This window comes from Corvus cornix, chromosome 12, assembly GCF_000738735.6.
Source record: "Corvus cornix cornix isolate S_Up_H32 chromosome 12, ASM73873v5, whole genome shotgun sequence".
NCBI lineage: Eukaryota > Metazoa > Chordata > Aves > Passeriformes > Corvidae > Corvus > Corvus cornix.
Genome location: NC_046342.1, coordinates 10,589,247 through 10,606,641, shown reverse-complemented (window position 1 = coordinate 10,606,641; position 17,395 = coordinate 10,589,247). Strand labels below are relative to the sequence as shown.

The following is a 17,395-nucleotide window of genomic DNA, read 5'->3' as shown; positions in this document are numbered from 1 at the left end:
GTGAGATACTGGGTAGGGTTCGTCAGATGTGAAAAAGTGTCAGATCCCTCCTCCATCACGGCATGCAGCCACACAGGGGCAGGTGCTGGCACAAGGGATGGTGGCTGTGCATCCCCTCCCACAGCAGCACATGTTTGGATCTGCTTGAGCCCACTGAAAACTTCTCACCTTCCTATCTCCAGCGTCAGAGACAGCCAACAGCGCAGCCCTGCAGCTGCACAGTGGGCAAAGGACCCAGCCACCAGTGGTGCTTTTAGGGAAGCGAAAAGGTTGTGGGCCCAGTAAAACAGATGAAACTTGAAAAGCAGAACTGGGAAAACACCGTTTTATTTCCACATAAGGTAAATATGGGACTTCACTGCGTCTCTAGCAATTTAAAGAAAGTTCAGAACTACTGTGACTAAAATATGAAGACATTGCCTTTTGCAAGTGGAAAAATGCAAGTTAGAGAAACCTCTAATGTGTCCCAGTGCCTAGGTAGGCTATAGTAATGATAAAATTAAGATTGCAACTTTGAGTTGTTTTCATGTAATAAACATTGCAAGGAAATTTTATATATGTACAGCCAACAATTCAAATTCCATGTAAGCCCAGCCTTGAGAGCTTGGATTTTAGCTGTATCTAAATTTCATGTCCTTTGCATTGCTAAATCATGCTAAACTTCACCTACTCAAGAAACAAAGGGGTTTTAATTGAGAAAAAGCAGTAAAGCAAGGTTTGCCAAACATCTATTTTGGGTAATAATATTTAAGGCCAACATTTTTACCAACGTAATCCTTTTTACGTCAGTGAAGTTACACTAATGCAGAATTTGGCCCTGATGTATTCGTACAAATATAGTATCTAGGATTTTGATGAGTACGTATTCATGCATTATTCATCGAGACAATGTGGAGAGGAGGAACGAGGTCTGTGCATGCAAGCAGAGCCCTGAGCACCCCCAGGTCCTTTGATCGTCCCCAGCAGGATGAAGGAGCACCTGTAGGGTCATCCTTGTGCTGCTGCCAGGCCATGACTTGTTGAGGCTGAATGTCCTCTTGGGAAGAGACTGGTTCATGTTTGCCAGGCTGTGGGATGTGTTACTGGCAATTCTGAAGAAATGCAGATGGAGGGTATTTTTGAAGTTTAAATTGAGTTGGATTTGAAAAGAGATGAGACTGCACCTTGGTTCTGCTACAGACCTTTTGTTTGATCCTCTGTGCCTCAGTTTCCCCATAAAATGAGAATAATACTTCATTTTCCCTGCAGGACAGGGAGGCCTACAGTGGGGGAGTAGGAAGGGTGTGCTGTCCCATGTACCCTCAAAAAAGGGTGCACAGACTTGTTCTCATAAGACTGCGTTCTGATATCCTGGGCTGCACCTTCCCAAGAATCTAAAACAAGGAAAAACTGAATTTGAAAAACCACTGATTGAGCAGAAAAGCTGACTGCTGCTGCAGCTGGCCCCACTGTGAGCTTTCTCAGCAGGAGTTGAACATGGATCCTGATCCATACCAAGTATTGCATAACTATAGTGTGTTTGTGTATATAGGTATGTATATACATATATATAAATTATTATGTGTGCTTATATGAAAAACTAGTGATGTCTGTAGCAACACTGGTGTGTGTGGGGGACACACATCCCAATAGTTTCTAGCATGCTGGAAGTCCCACCATCAAGCTTTGGCAGGCAGCAAAGGGGCAGGTGTGCAGGTGTGGAGCAGGAGGGAGGGCATGGGACTCCTCGCACCTCCCCAGGGACCTGCTTATGCCCAGGAGATGTCCAGAGCCTTGCACACGTACAGAACCACAGAATGGTTTGGGTTGGAAGGGACATTAACAGGCCATCTAGTCCAACTCCTTGCAGGGAGCAGTGACTTTTTCAACCCGATCAAATTGCTCAGAGCCGTGTCCAACCAGACCTGGAACACTTCCAGGGATGGGGCATCAACCAGCTCTCCGGGCAACCTGTTCCGGTGTTTCATCACCCTCATTGTAAAACATTCTTCCTTACACCGAATCCAAACCGACCTTCTTTCAGTTTAAAACCATTCATTCCCCCTTGTCCTGCGGCGACAGGCCCCGCCGAACGCTCCCGGGACCGGCGCATCGCGGGGGTTCGCAGCCTGCCCGCGGCCGGGCCCGCGCGGCACCGCCCCGGGGGCCGAGCGCGGCTCCATTGAGGCCGGTGCCGGGCCGGCCCCGCCGCGGCGGGGCCAATGGGGGCGGCGGACGCGGTCCGAGCCTCTCCCCGGCCTCCCCCGCCGCGGCCGAGCGCCCGTCATGTGAGGGGGATATAGTACTACAGGAGCGGGGCCGCGCTCCGCAGCCGCGCACCCGCCTCCCGGGGGAGCTGCGCCCGCCTCCCGCCGCTCCGCGCTCCCGGCCGCTCCTGCCTTTGCGGGCTGCTGCTTTGGCTTTGCTTGGTTTTAATCCTGCCTTTTTATTGTGCGTGTGTGGCTTTTTAAATTATTCTTTATTTTTTTATTATTATTTCTAGAGTTATTTTTCTTTTTTTTTTCTTTTTTTTTCTTTTTTCTTTCTTTTTTTTTCCTTTTTTTTTTTTTTTTTTGTGGCTTGGTTGTGTTGTTTGGGGCTTTTCCCCCCCCCCCCCCTCGCGTTTTCGCTGTTGTTGTTGCGTTCTTCTGGTCGTTCGTAGCCTTTGCTGCCTCCCGGCTCGCAGAGGAGTTCAGGTAAGGGCGAGCAGGGGATGCGCGGGGCCGCGTCCCGCCGGCGGTGCCTCCGCGCCCCGGCTGCCGCAGCACCGCGCGGGGCCGGGGGCTGTGCCCCTGCAGCCGCGCACGGCGGGGGTGGGAGATGGAATTCCATCCCCGGCGGGGCAGCGGCCAGCGCTGGGGGCTGTTTTCGGGCTGGAGCGGTGCTGTGCCATGGAGTGACAGGCGGCGATGGGGGGATTGTTCCCGATCGTTGCGACCACACTGGGGACGGGGGGGAGAGAGGGAATTCGGGCCCCCAAAGCCTCCTGAAAAGGGATGGAAGGAAAAGCCAAAAAAAAAATTACCCCCCCCCCCCCCAACAACCAGAACAAACAAAAAAACCACGATTAACAAAACCCCCAAACAAACATGTTTTGCAGCTATGGAAGCCTGGCTGTGCTCGTGCTGGAGTGGGAATTCCGTGTGTGTGTCCCCCGGCACCCTTTTCCCTGCCCAAGCGGCTGGTGCCACGCGTAATTTCGGGGCACCCTTCACTGCCGGGGTGCAGAGGCAGCGGGGTGCGCTCCGGCGGGGCCACTGCATGTGCCAGCTGCAGGTGAAGTGCTTCCTCTTGTGGAAGCCAAAGTTTGGGGCTGGAGCGGGATAGTTTTCAGGAAAGAAAGCTTTGGGAGTGTTTCTGCAGTTTCCCAGGAGCAGTGGGTTTGGAAAAAACAAACCTGAACACCCCGCTGTGTCCGGGGAGCAGCACAGCCACCTTGCGGAAGAGATGAGAGCAAGTGGGTTTACTCCTGGCTCACGGCTTTTTATTCTTTTTATTTTTATTATTCCCCCCCCTCCTCTGCATTTCTCTTTTAATTTCTTAGAAACTCTGGGCCTGCTTCATTGCCTGGTTTAAGGCTCTATCTGTGGAGCAGAAGTCAGCCTGAACAGATTTAAAACCTTCTAGGGAACAAGAGAAAACCCTGAAGAGATTAGTCTTAAACTGGAAAAAGCTGTGGCAGTAAACGTAGGAAATGACCGTCAGCGTCTCGTATATGCTGTGTGATCAGTTGTGCTGGGCTTACTGTCCAGAAATGACAGGCTGAGAAATACATCCCCCTGTTTCAGCAGTTTCCCAGGACTTTACATTTTAATGTTGCTCTGCATCAAAATACGTCTTCTCTGCTTTGCTTTTTGTCGTTATTTTTTTTTTTTAGCTGGCGATTAGATGGACAGATTTTAAACAGAACAACATGTTTTTGGCAGAAAGGACATCATAACAACCCAGGGAAGTCATAAAAAAAGTTGGAGACGGTCGTGCTGCTGAACAGCTGCTGTATTTCACTCCAGAAGTGCTGTTTCCAGCGGCTCAGGCATTGTGGTCTCTGTATAGGTGCTTACATTTCTAACATGTTTTGAAGGTTCCTAGAGATGAAAGTGCGTTATGGAAACAACATCATTAGTTTTCATAGCCTTCACCGCCCTGGCTTTTTTTGGTTTTGTTTTCTAATCTTCTGGTTTTGGCTGTGTCTTCAGGTGAAGTAAGGATGAAAGCCTTTTGGTTGTTAGCCCAGCCTTTAGGAGAAAAATATAGCCAGGGCCCGATCCTGCATTCCAGGCATTCTCCAAAATCTTCTTGGCTGTTCTGCAAGCTTTGAGAGTGCACAGAAAGCAGAACTGGCCCATAACGTGCCTGGATCTATTTGCCTCTAACAGTCCCCTCTTAAAAAGCCTCTGGTTACATCGAGTGACATTGTTCCTTGTCAAAAGAGATGGGAAACAAGCGTGCTGGCTGTTTTCTGCTGAGGTAACTGGCCCACAGCAGTTGCTAGGGGTTCACTGTTGGGTTTTTTCTCCTCTTTTAAGCTCTTATTCAAGTTAAGTTTAGTTCTATTCCCGGGGAAATATATGGATATTTTGATATGTGTCTTCCTAGTTCTTGCAGGCATTTAAAGAAAACTTGAACATTTAAATTTTATTTTTTTTTAAGGAAGTTCACCAACTGCTTTTGGTGCATGCAGAGCACGCCAGCTTTTCTTAGAAAAAACACGTTGCAGGCCAGATTTCCCTCACAGCCCCATTCTTCAGAAGTTTAAGCTGGAATAATACGGACATTGGAGGAAGGATCAGAAACCATCTGAGGGCAAGTCTTCCTTTCTGCCCTGTGTTTCTCAAGGCAGTCACCAATTTTTGGTGCAAGATAGAAAAAATCAGCTTGGGTGAATACTTACCAGATGCCAATACTAATTTGTCAGAAGCAGATGTTGCTTTCTGTTTCAAAACTGGAATAGCTCAGCTCTGGGACTTCTGCTGGGGGAACTTACCATCAACACAGAGATTTAAAAAAAAAAAGTGTGTTAGAAATAGTTCAGCTCTTCTGACTCTTCGCTTTTACTATAAGACATGATTATAGGCTAAGGTCGCAAAACAGAGCCACTAACCTCTGTTTGAACTTCCTCGTGTTCAGCACATGTGGGTATTTCATTATTGGTTCAGAGGCATAGCTGACTGACAGGACACACATACCAGGAAAATGTGCAATCTTACTTTTAAGTCTTTCAACCCATCCCTGTTTCCTCCACGTGCATATGAAGGAGGAAGCCATATCTTTAAGAATAAGACCCTTAAGAAATACAGCTTTATCCCCACTCTTCCTGTGAAATATTAATAGATGCTGCCAGTGGGACAGAGCTCTTTAAGGGTGTTGTGTAAAATATCTCACTCTGTGTTCACTGCAGCACTGAGCACACAGACACCTTTTGATTTTTCTCCAGTAAAGGAAAGACAGGGCAAATTTTGGAGATGAGGCAGCAGAGATGCTCTGCAACAGCAGTAACAACCATCCTCTCGCCTGCACAAAACTGGGAGCTATTGACTATTCATGGCAAAGCGTCCAAAGCGCAGCGGCAGAGCCTGTGGAAAATGACAGCGTGTAACAAGATTGACTGGCATTTCCTTCACGCTGGGTCACATGCCTCCTAATTCACACACACACACAGCCTCATAGGCTGATCGAATGACTTCTATCTCTGCAGTCCACATACCTTCCACAGAAAGAGTTGTTTTATTATGCACATGTACAGCTCTGTTTTCAATCAGTCACCTTGAGCGAATGACTGAGGGCCAGTGTTCGCTCCATCCAGAGGTCTCTGCGTTTGCTCTCTAAGGGGCATAATCTCCATCCGTAAGCAATTTTTTTTCCCCTCGGGGAGGTGGGGAATAAAAAAATACGCAGATGTCCCTCCTGCCTCCCCCTCCCCAGGCGCCTTTCTATGAAGTTTGCTCGTCTTAGCTGGGAAAGCGCAGGACAATCGCGGCTGTCAGCAAGCACTGCGGTGGGCTGCACTGGGAAAGGTGGGGCTTGCTGTTGTGGGGTTGTAGTGGGATTAGGGCTCACGTGAGCCGGGATTTGTGCGATGCTGCCCGCTCGCCGCCCCAGCGCGGGCAGGGGGCACTGGGAGCGCAGGCAGGTCGGGGTGCCGGGGGTCCGTGCAGCCCCGCCGGGGCAGCAGCTGGCACGGGGCTCAGCTCACCTCAACCTCTGCCCCGGAGAGACAGGAGCGTGGGGTGAAAGCAGCCACCAGCTGGCTGGCAGGACGTGGTAATTAGCTCAGTGCAGTGCCAGCCTTATTAAGGACAGTGCAGGTGATGATGACGTTGGCACACTGATTCATTACATCTGGAGGGGAAAATCCGCCTAGTAAATGCTGAAGCACAGTAAATATTTTTGGCTCCTGCCAGATTGATCCTTGCATTATGCTGAACAGCCTATATTTGTAGAACTGAGGAAGTTAAAAATAAGGTTGGTGGAAAGCTACAAGATAGGGAAAGGATTTGCGTTTTATGGCCACCAGCAATAAACTTTTTTTATTTGTTTCTTTTTTGGTGGTAAAAATTTCAACACTGTTTTTTTCTTCCCATTCCTTTCTTTCGCTCTGGATTTCACTGCTGGGTGAAAGCTCATTATTTATTTTCTCTTGTCGGTAATATTCTGTAAGGGAGCTGTAAATCTGGAGCACACACAGTTGGGAAATGATTTCTGACAGAATTCTTTTGCAAATATGTGGTGCAATCCTGCAAAACACTTCAGCCCTGACAGTCCTTGGGGGGGTGGTGCAGACATATCAAAGCTTGTAGCAGGGAGGCTGGATGCTCTGGGCTTTCCTGTGGGCTAGAGGGCTTTACGAGCTTCAGTTCATGGAGATAAATGATTAAACCAACTTCTGACTCTTTTGTTTTCCTGCACTCAGGCTCTCACCTGAACTTTAGCTGCCTGTTATATGCTGTTGGGATATCCTTAAGAGATCGTCCAGGAATGGTGGATCACTTGCTGCCTACTGATGAATCCTTTTCATCCACAAGATCTTCTCTTGGATACTTTGGGGACATGACAGCAGGTGTGAGGTCCTACCAAATGCTGCCCTCTCCCCTGTCAGAAGATGACAGTGACTCGTCCAGCTTTTGTTCTTGTTCCAGCCCTGACTCCCAGGTGCTCAGCTCCAGCTATGGAAGCACATCCAGTGCGGAAAGTCAGGACAGTATCTTAGACTATTTATTGTCCCAGGCATCTTTGGGGAACACCACTGCATCATGGTGGGACAAAAGGAGACTTCAGCCAATAGTGAAAGAGGAGTACTTTAGGTTGCCTGAATTTGCCGTGGATATGGAAGACTCAGGACCATTTCAGCCAACGCTTGAGGAAATTGAGGAATTTTTGGAGGAGAACATGGACTTGGAGCTCAAAGAAAGACCTAAAAGTGAGACCAAGGACTTGAGAGCTTGCAGCCAAGTTTCTGTTGCTTCGCTGCAGCAAAAAGACCATATGTTACCCAGTGCTAGTTTAAAAGAGAGTAAAAATGAGCAGTTGAACAGCTCAATGGAAGGTGGCCAAGCTTCAAATGGAGGAATGACCTTAGAGAATGGGATACCGGTTATGCTCCAAATTCAGCCTGTACAGATCAAACAGGAGTCCAACACAAGCCCCAGTTCCCAAGGACCAGCACAGGAGAACATTAAAATTGCACAGCTCCTAGTCAACATCCAAGGACAGACGTTTGCCCTTGTGCCTCAGATAGTTCAGTCGTCCAATTTGAACTTGTCCTCTAAATTTGTCCGCATTGCTCCCGTCCCCATTGCCGCCAAGCCAATTGGGCCAGGAGGCATGATCCAGGGGCAGACGGGAATCATCATGGGTCAGAAATTTCAAAAGAACCCTGCAGCCGAACTCATTAAAATGCACAAATGTTCTTTTCCTGGTTGCACCAAGATGTACACGAAAAGCAGCCATTTGAAAGCCCACCTGAGGAGGCACACAGGAGAAAAGCCCTTTGCGTGCACGTGGCCGGGTTGTGGATGGAGGTCAGTATTGGGGTGCAGCTCTGTCCAATCCCCTTTCCCCTTTTTGCTCACTTGACCTAACTTGCTGAGCAAGTATGTTTGCACTCTGATATATAAACTCTTTCTGTTGCCAGAACTTGTTTGGTTGGTTTGACAATGAAGACCTTTTTTCTTCCTGTTAGGTAACCCATGGGTTTTGATAAATTAAATAGCACAGCATCACCTGCTGGCACCAGCAGTTTTAGTGTCTTAAAAAAAATAAAAGTAGTCCATCATAATTTGTATTTCATTCTAGAGGGTCAGATTAAGCTTGTTGCCACAGGTAAGACCTGGTGTTTGCATTGGTGTGGTTGCAGCACACCAGCCCCAGCAGAGCCGTGGCTGGCACCAGCTGAGGCTGTGAGTGAACTGGATGGTTTAGGGCAGAACTGCTGTGCACAGCCCTGTGTGGCTCCAGCTGTGTGGGACTAAACGTGGTCAGTGAATGGCTGTGATAAGCAAGTGTGGTTAAAAGCAGTATTCTGTGCGCTTTCATAGAAAATGCACTCCATCCCACTCCTGAAAATGCTAGCAGTGACACTCTGGCATACTCTGGATTTTATTCTCTGTCTTGATTCAGAAAAATGCGTGGGTGCCACTCAAAGTTGCAAAAAAGCTGTCAGATGTAACAACATAACCAGAAGGCTGAGGTGGAGTTAAACATTGCTTGAATGAAAGATTGCAGGTTTTATTGAAAAAATGTTTTGCAGAGGGATTTTATTTTATTTTATTTTATTTTATTTTATTTTATTTTATTTTATTTTTAATACAACTTGAAAAATTTAGTCTTTTAAAAAACAACAACTTTTATTTTAAGGAAACTTTGACAGGTGCCTTCCTCCCTCTTTCCAGTTAGCTGTATTACTGGTTTGGCTGCTAGCAAGTGCTAATATACAGCACCACAAATGATGATGGCAGAAAACATAATCTTAACTACCTTGTGTTAAATTAAACTGAATTTCTTTCAAATAATATGCTGCAGAGCTTCAGTGAGCAATGCCTAATGAGAAAATGGGTTTTGATCATGGGCAACAGACAAGGTAAAAAGTAACAGGAGAGTGTTGTGTAAAAATGCAAGTATGTGAGACATGCAGCAGTTAGAGATGGCTGGGTTGGTTTGAGGGAAAAGGTCACAATGGAGCTGAACCCTCTGTTCCCCAGCTGGACCAGTCTGAAGTTTGCCTCTCAGAAGGGCTGAGCAGGTTAGTTTATGGGGCTCTACAAACAGGTGGTGATTTGTTTCCTTTTGTCCGTGCAGCACCTTTCATGAGCTCAGTTTCTTGCTGCTCAGGGTGCCCTCTCACCAAATTCAGCTGATTAGTCCCAGAAACCGTGGGCTGGTTGCTCCCGACCTGCAGTAGAGGCGCTCGCTGCTTTTTATTTGTTTGCCAGAGTATGTGTGCACAGGCAGCAGATGTGCCTGTGGGTGTCATGTTGGCTTTCCTTGCGCTGGGATGTGAGCACAGCTCTCCTTTTTGTGACACATGCACGTGGCACGTGAGGGTTTGTCTAATCCACACTGAGATTTGTACCAATGCTCCCAGTGACTTTCGTGGCTCAAGATCAGGAGCCTGAAGTGTTGCCTGTGGGTGACCTTCTCCAGCCCTGTCTTATCACAAAGCTGGTGTTCCCCAAGATACAAAACTAAGGGGAACATTTAGGAAAAATATTAAGTGATAAAGGATGATTAAATTTACAACAGGTGCCTCTCTTCTTGAAGTGTTACGGCGAATGGTGTGCATCAAAAGCAGGATGCTCGTGGGCCAAGAGAAGTGCAGGTCCTGCAACCTGGAGCACCCTGAACTTTCAACAACCACAACTTTTTAAAGATGAGCCCAACAGTAATGAGAAATTAATCACCTTCATAATGAAGAACATATGTCTTGTCCACAAACAGCTGCTGCAAGTACTTTTCAAACTCTATTGCTGTTTGTCTTGTTGAATTTCACAGCCTGGGCTGCAATCCCAATCCCCAAAACCCCCAGACTTTGGAAGGGCTCTGCTATGAGAGGAGAATTTTATAGCCAGCAGGACAGTCTGTGTTTGGGGAGCTGCCTCCTGTGCTCGCAGCAATCCTTAGCACCAGCCTGAGATTGCTGCCCATCCCCTGCACGCTGCTCCCACATCGAAGGCCAGACCCAACTGAGCATTGAATTACTCAGTCTCCTTTCATCAATAAACCATGTTTACCTTTTCCAGAAGTTCAGTGAGAGCTGTGACTTAAGCCTCACATGACCTAAGTCCAATGCATCTGGCCACTCTGTTTGCTCTGAGGTCTATATAATCTCAGATGAATTTAAGCAGTAAAACACTGCCGGGCTCTGCTTTCTCCCTCTTTCCCCTGTGTTCTTGTGCTTGTGTATTTATTTTTTCACTGAAGACACTTAAGATCTGATCTCACTGGAGATAGTAATTTCAAAACCAAAACAAAGTGTTGCCTAGCACAAAGTGCCTGAGCTCAGTGGGACGGTTAAAGGTTCCTCAGCTCTCTGTGCAGCCATGCTATGATGTTTTAAATTCACCAGGGTTGGAGTGTGCACCCAGCAAACCCTTTTGCTAACCCCTAGGAGGGCTGGAGAGCCTTAGCACCTCCCTGATGGAGGCTAAACACTGCTCACTTGTGCCCTTCCAAGGCACAGAGCAAGGGCTGTTTCGGCAGGCTGCAGAGTGGTGCTCATCTGGCAGTGGCCAGTGACCTGTTGTGTTCCCTGGACGGGTCAGGGCACTGATCCGTGTTGTGTCACCATCTACCTTTGGCACCACAGCCTCTGGTTAGCACTGCTCAGGCCAAAGAGCTGAGCTGCAGCGTGGGCTGGGCCCAGGAGCTGTGTGATGGCACAGAGCAGGAGAAGCTCCTGCTTCCCCTCCCTGGCACAGTATCGTGCAAAGCTGCAGTTGCTGCAAGGCTGTGGGGTGAGGCAATTGGCTTTAAATGCCCCACTGCATCTTCTGGCTGGAGGCTCCACAGGTGACAGCATGGGACATAAGCTCTGCCTGGTTTGGCAGGGAGGGTTTAAAGGCTTCTAACATGTGTGGCCAGGAGTGTGCTTGGGCCCGAGTGACTGTGAGCAGTACCACGCATGGGGCAGGGCAGGCATCTCGCATTGGTTTTTCTTGCTGATGCTGTGCAAGGGATGGCAGGTGCACAGGAGCTGTGCTGGTTTATTGTAGCAAAGCTCTGGGGATGGGCAGCAGGAATCAGCCTGGAGCCTTCCCTCCAATCTGGAGGAGAGGTACAGCCTGAGTTGGCCTCAATGGCTGGTGGGCATGGCAGGGACCAGGAGTACCAGGCTGAAGCTATTGACCTTTCTCGTCCCATGAGCCACATAGGAATGTCCCCATATGGCTGGGAGACACAGGACACGTCCTACACATCAGGGAGCTCTAGGATTTTTCTTCAAGGGAGATATCATTACAGTCCCTTGGGGTCCTGCCAGATAGAAGGATGAAGTTGCTGTGGGATTGCCCAGATCCCTTCACTTTTCTTTTGAAGGAGGAGTCCTTCTGGAAATGGCAGTGGCAGAATAGTGAGGTATCCCCTCGGGCTTCCCTTTTTTTTTTTTTTTTTTAAATTTTACATTACACAGGGGTTTATTTTCACTTTTTTTGGGTTGATCTCAGTGCCAGAATGTGCTGCAGATATTTCACTGCAGAGTCAGGCTGCCAGATCCTCCCAGCTTCCTTGTCCTAACCTTTGTGTTGTTTTTTTGTAAACACACAGACAGCTTGAGGTTTATTTCTGTGGGCTCTGTAAGCTGATCTTTCCGTCACTGCTGGGGAACAGTATTGCAACATTCCTGCCTCTTCAGCTAAGGACATCGTTATGAGGCAGAGTGTATTTTTATCGGATGAACTCATCCAAGCTCATTCCTGACGTGCGCCTCTTTCTCCCCCACCATCCGTGCAATTCCCCTCGAAATGCACTTGTGAAGCTCTTGTGCAGCATTAGCCAAGTGCTACTGCGCTTCTGTTGCAGATGGTGACCTCAGTGGCCAAGGACATAGGACAAGGCAACCCAGCCACATCTGTTTTTACTCCTTTGAAGTCTGTATATAAGAGGATAGCTCTTTGCAAAAGTGCTTTTCCCTCTCTGCTCCCTCTTTTCCCTGGATGTGGCACAGGTCTGTTCCTTGTCCAGTGCTCAGTCCTGTTGAGCCAGTCTGCACAGGCAACATCCTGCACTCTCCAGGCCCACTCATCCATAGCCCTACAAGAGCTTCCCTGCAGGGATCTGGCACTGGGACCAGCTCAGTGTTAAGGACTTGGGAGAAATCCCTGACCCTGCTGCTCCCAGGTCCACACTGTGTTTTTGGGAAGCTATGGCTGAAAGGAGCAGGGGTGTTAGAGGAAGCAAACATGCAAGTAGAAGGCATGAAGAGAAACCTGTGTCATAGCCTTTATGAGGAAGACTCATCCCAGACAAGGACCAGGTTGACAGCTCCATAACAACTGCCTGTTCTTCATGGAGAATTTGACTCTTTCACCATGAGGATACCAGGGCAGGGAAAGGAAGAAAAGCAAGTGAATAGGTGAAAGAATCTCCCCTAGAAATGCCCCTGGGAGAGATGTGTCCACACTGTATCTTACCCACGGTGAGTGACTGCATCTGCTTTCCACTGGCTGAGTGCTCTCTGGGGAGCATGACCAGACTGAAGAGCTGCAGCAACTGAGGAAACCATTACCAGCTTTCCCAGTGCCTATGCCCTGGTCCTCAACTGTTGGCAGGAGATCAGAGCTAATTAAAACCTTTATGTGGAAACTTACTTTTCTTGCATGAGGGACTTATTCATAGGAGCCCAGCAGTCCTGTTTTCTCCCTTTCATAAAAATAGCGTATTCGCTCTGTTGGTGATGTGATATTTTGCTCCAGAAGGGCACATTTTTCTACATGTTCTTTCCCCGATTTGTTCAGCTAGTGCCCATGACTTCATTTATTTATTGTAAATAAACAGCTGATACCATTTCTTGCAAGCTCTCTTTCTGTGCTGCTCTTTGTTACTGCTCTGGCAACAAAACACTTAATTGCCCTTTGTCAGGCAGCAAATTTTTTGTACCCATTTGGACAGGGCTGTTTTAGTGTGACATTGTTAATTAACCCTCTGTCTCCCAGTCATGTCCGAAGTGGTAATAGAGCCAGCCCTGCTCTTAAGACCAAAGGATTAGCTCATTTGAGTTCAATAATGCCTCTGGGATTCATGGTGGCTATTTGGGGATTTTTCTGTGTAGATGGAAGGTGGAAAATATCTAAAATTCAAAAGACTATGGAGTGCAGTTTTGGTAATTAAGGCTCATTCTTGATTTCAATTTACCCATGCTACCTATGCAAATAAGTATGCTAATGGCCGTTGGGGCCCACCTGAATTTCAGCTGTTGAGATGCTGAGCATCTCTGGTACTATTAACGACTCTTCATGCAGCCTGCAGGAGCACACACAGAAGTAAATTTTTCATCTGGATCTAATAAGTCATAGTGTTTCTAGGTAGCTGTGGCTACCTAGTTGGAGTCCCACTCAAACTGGGTGCAGTTAGGGCGTGTCTGTTGTGCTCATGTCTGTGGGAGCTTGAAACAGACCTCACCTGCAGGACGGTGGTTGCTGTCTCTGCTCGAGGATTGGATTGTCCGTGCTTGGATTTGCAGGAGAGAGATGGTGGGAGTGGCTTTGGAGGGGACCAGCAGAGGGATCAGAGCAGCGCTGTTTTTGTCAAGCTGCACCCATGTTGTGGGGTCTAGGGCGAGGCTGTACAAACGTTGCCTCCGTGCATTGCCGTGAGTCCAGGGCTGACACGGGATGAGGCTGGTAATTGAGTGTTTCCACCAATGCTGCTGGCAGCAGGCTGGGACCAGCCCAGCCCTGCTGCGTGTTCCTTTCAGTTCCTGGAGTCTCCCAGTGGCCTGAGGGGACTTCTTTTAACCTGCTGTGAGAGACTCAGTGTTATAAAATCCCATTTATCTGAAAAGGCTTCTCCTCTCTTGCAGGTTCTCCAGGTCAGACGAGCTGTCCCGGCACAGGCGCTCCCACTCGGGGGTGAAACCCTACCAGTGTCCTGTCTGCGAGAAGAAGTTTGCTCGAAGTGACCACTTGTCCAAACATGTCAAGGTGCACCGGTTCCCACGAAGCAACCGCTCCGTCCGCTCCGTGAACTGATGGGTCCCACTCTCCCCTTCCCGCCCAGCCATCCTACAACAGCCAATGACAGCACTTTGCTCACTATATTTCTAGTGATAATTTATTTGTCTCCACAGAACAGTCAATGCTGTTACTTGATATCACCATGTTTGAGTACCCCATGTCCTTCAAAGATGATTTGAGAATGAAGTTCTTTTTGGGTCAGGAGAGCGGGGCGCCTCTTCCTTTTTTTTTTTTCTTTTAAGGATATTATTTTCATTTCCTTCTATCTGTCTCTCCTTTGCTGTTGCTTCTTTTGGAAATTACAGTGTTTTATTTTTAGCTGTTTTCTGCTGCACAGGAAAATGTAAAAGTTGCTTGCTGCTAGTTAATTATAGCCCTGGCATTCCTGAGGGCTTTGCTCATGTACAGGCCATTCATTGTGAGTTTTTATTAAGCTGCTCTATTTGTCCAGTTTGGAAACAGCAAATTCCTTTTGAAATGAGAACAATTCCTTTGTTTTTGGGTCGTCTGAGCCAAGGATTTGTAGGGGCTGGCCATAGGAGGAGGAACAGTGGGAGTCGGGGATGGGGCAGACAAGGCTTGGAGAGCACTGGAATGTGCCTCCATGCATCTCTGATTTTCCCGGCTCACATTTACCTTTCCCTTGGCTAGGGCTATATATAAATATTTATGTATATATATTCATACATACATACATATATATATATTTAAGCAAAGGCACGTCCCAAGCAAACCCAGAGGCTCAGGCTGGATGGAATGGCTTGGAGTGGAGCCTTTGGAACTGTGTGCGTGCTTTTGTCCTGTGCTGCCAAGGGGTGAAAGGATGCCCAGGTGTCAAAGGACGCTGCTTTCCTTTGAGGCTGGTTTGCAGCATCCACTGTCTTTAGCAGAAGAGCTGTTGTCTGCACACAAAGCAGCATGAAGATGTTTGTGAGAGCCTCTGAGCTTTGTTCCTGTCTCTGCTCCTGCCCCCTCGTGTGATCTGGAGGGAGAAAGGAGAGCCCCAGCCGCGGGGGTGCCTGGTGAGCCCTGGGCATCGCCACATCCACTGTGAGTGAAGGCCTGGCTGGCTGGAGCTAAGTCTCTCTTTGCCTGCTGGCTGGCAGGGTCTGTAGGCTGTGCCTGTGCCCAGGGAGGGTGGGAGGCACTGTGGCCTGGTGGGACAGCGCTGGGAGATCGGGGTCTAGGGGTGACCCTCGGTGCTAATCCCCTCCCTCCCGACAGCCATGTCAGAGCTCCATGCAGCTGGGGTGGGCGAATGGGTGAGAACAGTAGCCAAAAGAAACAAATTTGTGTGATAGCTGGCTAAGAAGGGAATTTAAGCAAATGATCAGATGGTAGCAGGCAAGTGATTTTATTTGTGTTTCTTCTTGTTTCGTTTTTCCTTTTGAACTCTGGCAATTGTAAGAAGCTTTAGAAGAAAATAGAATTCAGTAATTAGGAATGATTTTATAATGGATGTTGCATTTCCTTTCCATTCGCAGATGGCATCTGTTTGTCTTTTCTGTCGGCAAAATGGGAAGTAGGAAAGTGTGATCCTAGCGCTAGGCAGAGCAGGAACCCGTGCTGTGCCAGAACAGCAGGTCTAGCTAAAGTGAATGCATTCCTTTTGTCCTCTAGAAATTAATATAAATGAACTATCATCTATTGACTGGTTTATATCACATCCTATGAATGTATGTAAATAAAACTGTACATAGATGCATATCTATATAAAATATCTTTTAATAACATATCAAATTTGTGTAAATTGGAAACAAAAATACCTATAAAGCCAGTGTACATAAGTTACAATTCTGTATATTTTCTTTTGTTCTTCATAAAAATATATTTACTTTGACAATAAAATGAAAATGGAAATTTTAAATCCCTCCTTGAAATTATTATTCATTAATTTCCTTTATAGCCAGCTCTGTAATCAGGACAATCGCACTTGAAATTTCGATTCACCTGGATGTAAATTTTCAGGTGCTGTGTAACAGGGAGAGGATGGAACAGTTCTGAAGTTATCTTCAGTTTTTCTCATCTCAGAAAGTTCTCGGAAGGCGCGAGATGTCTCAGCTCTCTCTTCGCTGGAGCCCTCACGCCTCGCTTGGCAGCCACACTGGGACACAAACGCCTTCCGTGGCTCCTGACTGCTGTGGGACAGGTCTGCAGATGCAGTAAAACTGTGGTTAATAAAGCAGAGCAAGCAGGTTTTGAGGGAATTCCAGCTTTAGCGATTAGTGTGGAGGAGGAAGGGCTTCAAAGTCTGCTTCAGACTGTGGCAGTGACTCACCGTGTGATCCAAGACAAAGGACTCAATTGCCGTGTTCTGCAGTTCCCTTTCTTGTAAAATGGGGATAATAACGCATCACAGTGGTACTGTGGGCCTTAATCTGCATTTGTGTGACCCTTGGTTGGAAGGAGCAAACAGTAAGACCAGTAGTCACAGGATTAAATTGATACAGAAAGGCCCAGCACGACGGAGGTCTTGGTGCCAGGGCACCTCAGTTGGCTCTTCTGTAAATCCCACGCCTGAAAGAATGATGTGAAGGAGCTGTGGTAGGAAGCATGGCCTCAGGCCTGAGGAGAAGACACCCTGTTCTGCAACATCCATTGCTTCCATTTGTAACAATAGGGGCATGAACACCATGCTCTTGTGATCTGAAAGCCGGGACATCTCTTGCACTGTGCTTTTGGTTCTTTGTCCTCCACTGGAAGAAGAAACCAGCAACATGACTGGTGTTAAAGTCACTTCTGAGTCTCCATGGGAGCAATGGTGCAGTGGGTCCAGATCTTCTCCCAGCAAGAATCATTCTGACACTAACAGGCACTGAGGGATTAAAGTCTTTCCCTGAAGAACAGCCACCAAAAAGCGCCAGCTGATGAGCCTGGGCTCTCCAGACCCCTGATTATTTTTCCCAGAGAATCCCTTTGAGTTTGGCAAGAGGACCGAGGGATGAGGCAGACTAAGTTCTGTGCACTCCAGGTTGTTGTTACCTCCTGAAGTGTAGCCTGAAGATCAGAGGGCTCAGGACAGCGGTTTTAAGCTTTAATTAGCAAGCCTGCACCAAGAGGATCTGCAATTCCCTTCTGTTCTCACCCTATCCACTTCATCTGTTAAACCAGCTGCTTTATTTTAACCAGCATCTCAGTCTCTTCCCCATCTCACCTGGAGTTCTGATATTGCTGTAAAGTTGGGCAATTCACCCTGCAAGACCTTTGGGGCAGAAGTTGCTATTTTTCTGCAAGAGGTAATACTTAAAGCT

The 17,395-nt window shown here is 47.7% G+C and overlaps 1 protein-coding gene across 1 annotated transcript; it reads left to right on the top strand.

Moving 5' to 3' along the window:
- Positions 1–2,535: 2,535 nt before the first annotated feature.
- On the top strand, positions 2,536–16,015 carry KLF15 (Kruppel like factor 15). Its single transcript, XM_039559137.1, has 3 exons — positions 2,536–2,675; positions 6,890–7,997; positions 13,991–16,015. Exons 2-3 carry the CDS (start codon positions 6,955–6,957, stop codon positions 14,157–14,159), a joined length of 1,212 nt encoding a protein of 403 aa, XP_039415071.1. The 5' UTR covers positions 2,536–2,675; positions 6,890–6,954; the 3' UTR covers positions 14,160–16,015.
- Positions 16,016–17,395: the final 1,380 nt, after the last annotated feature.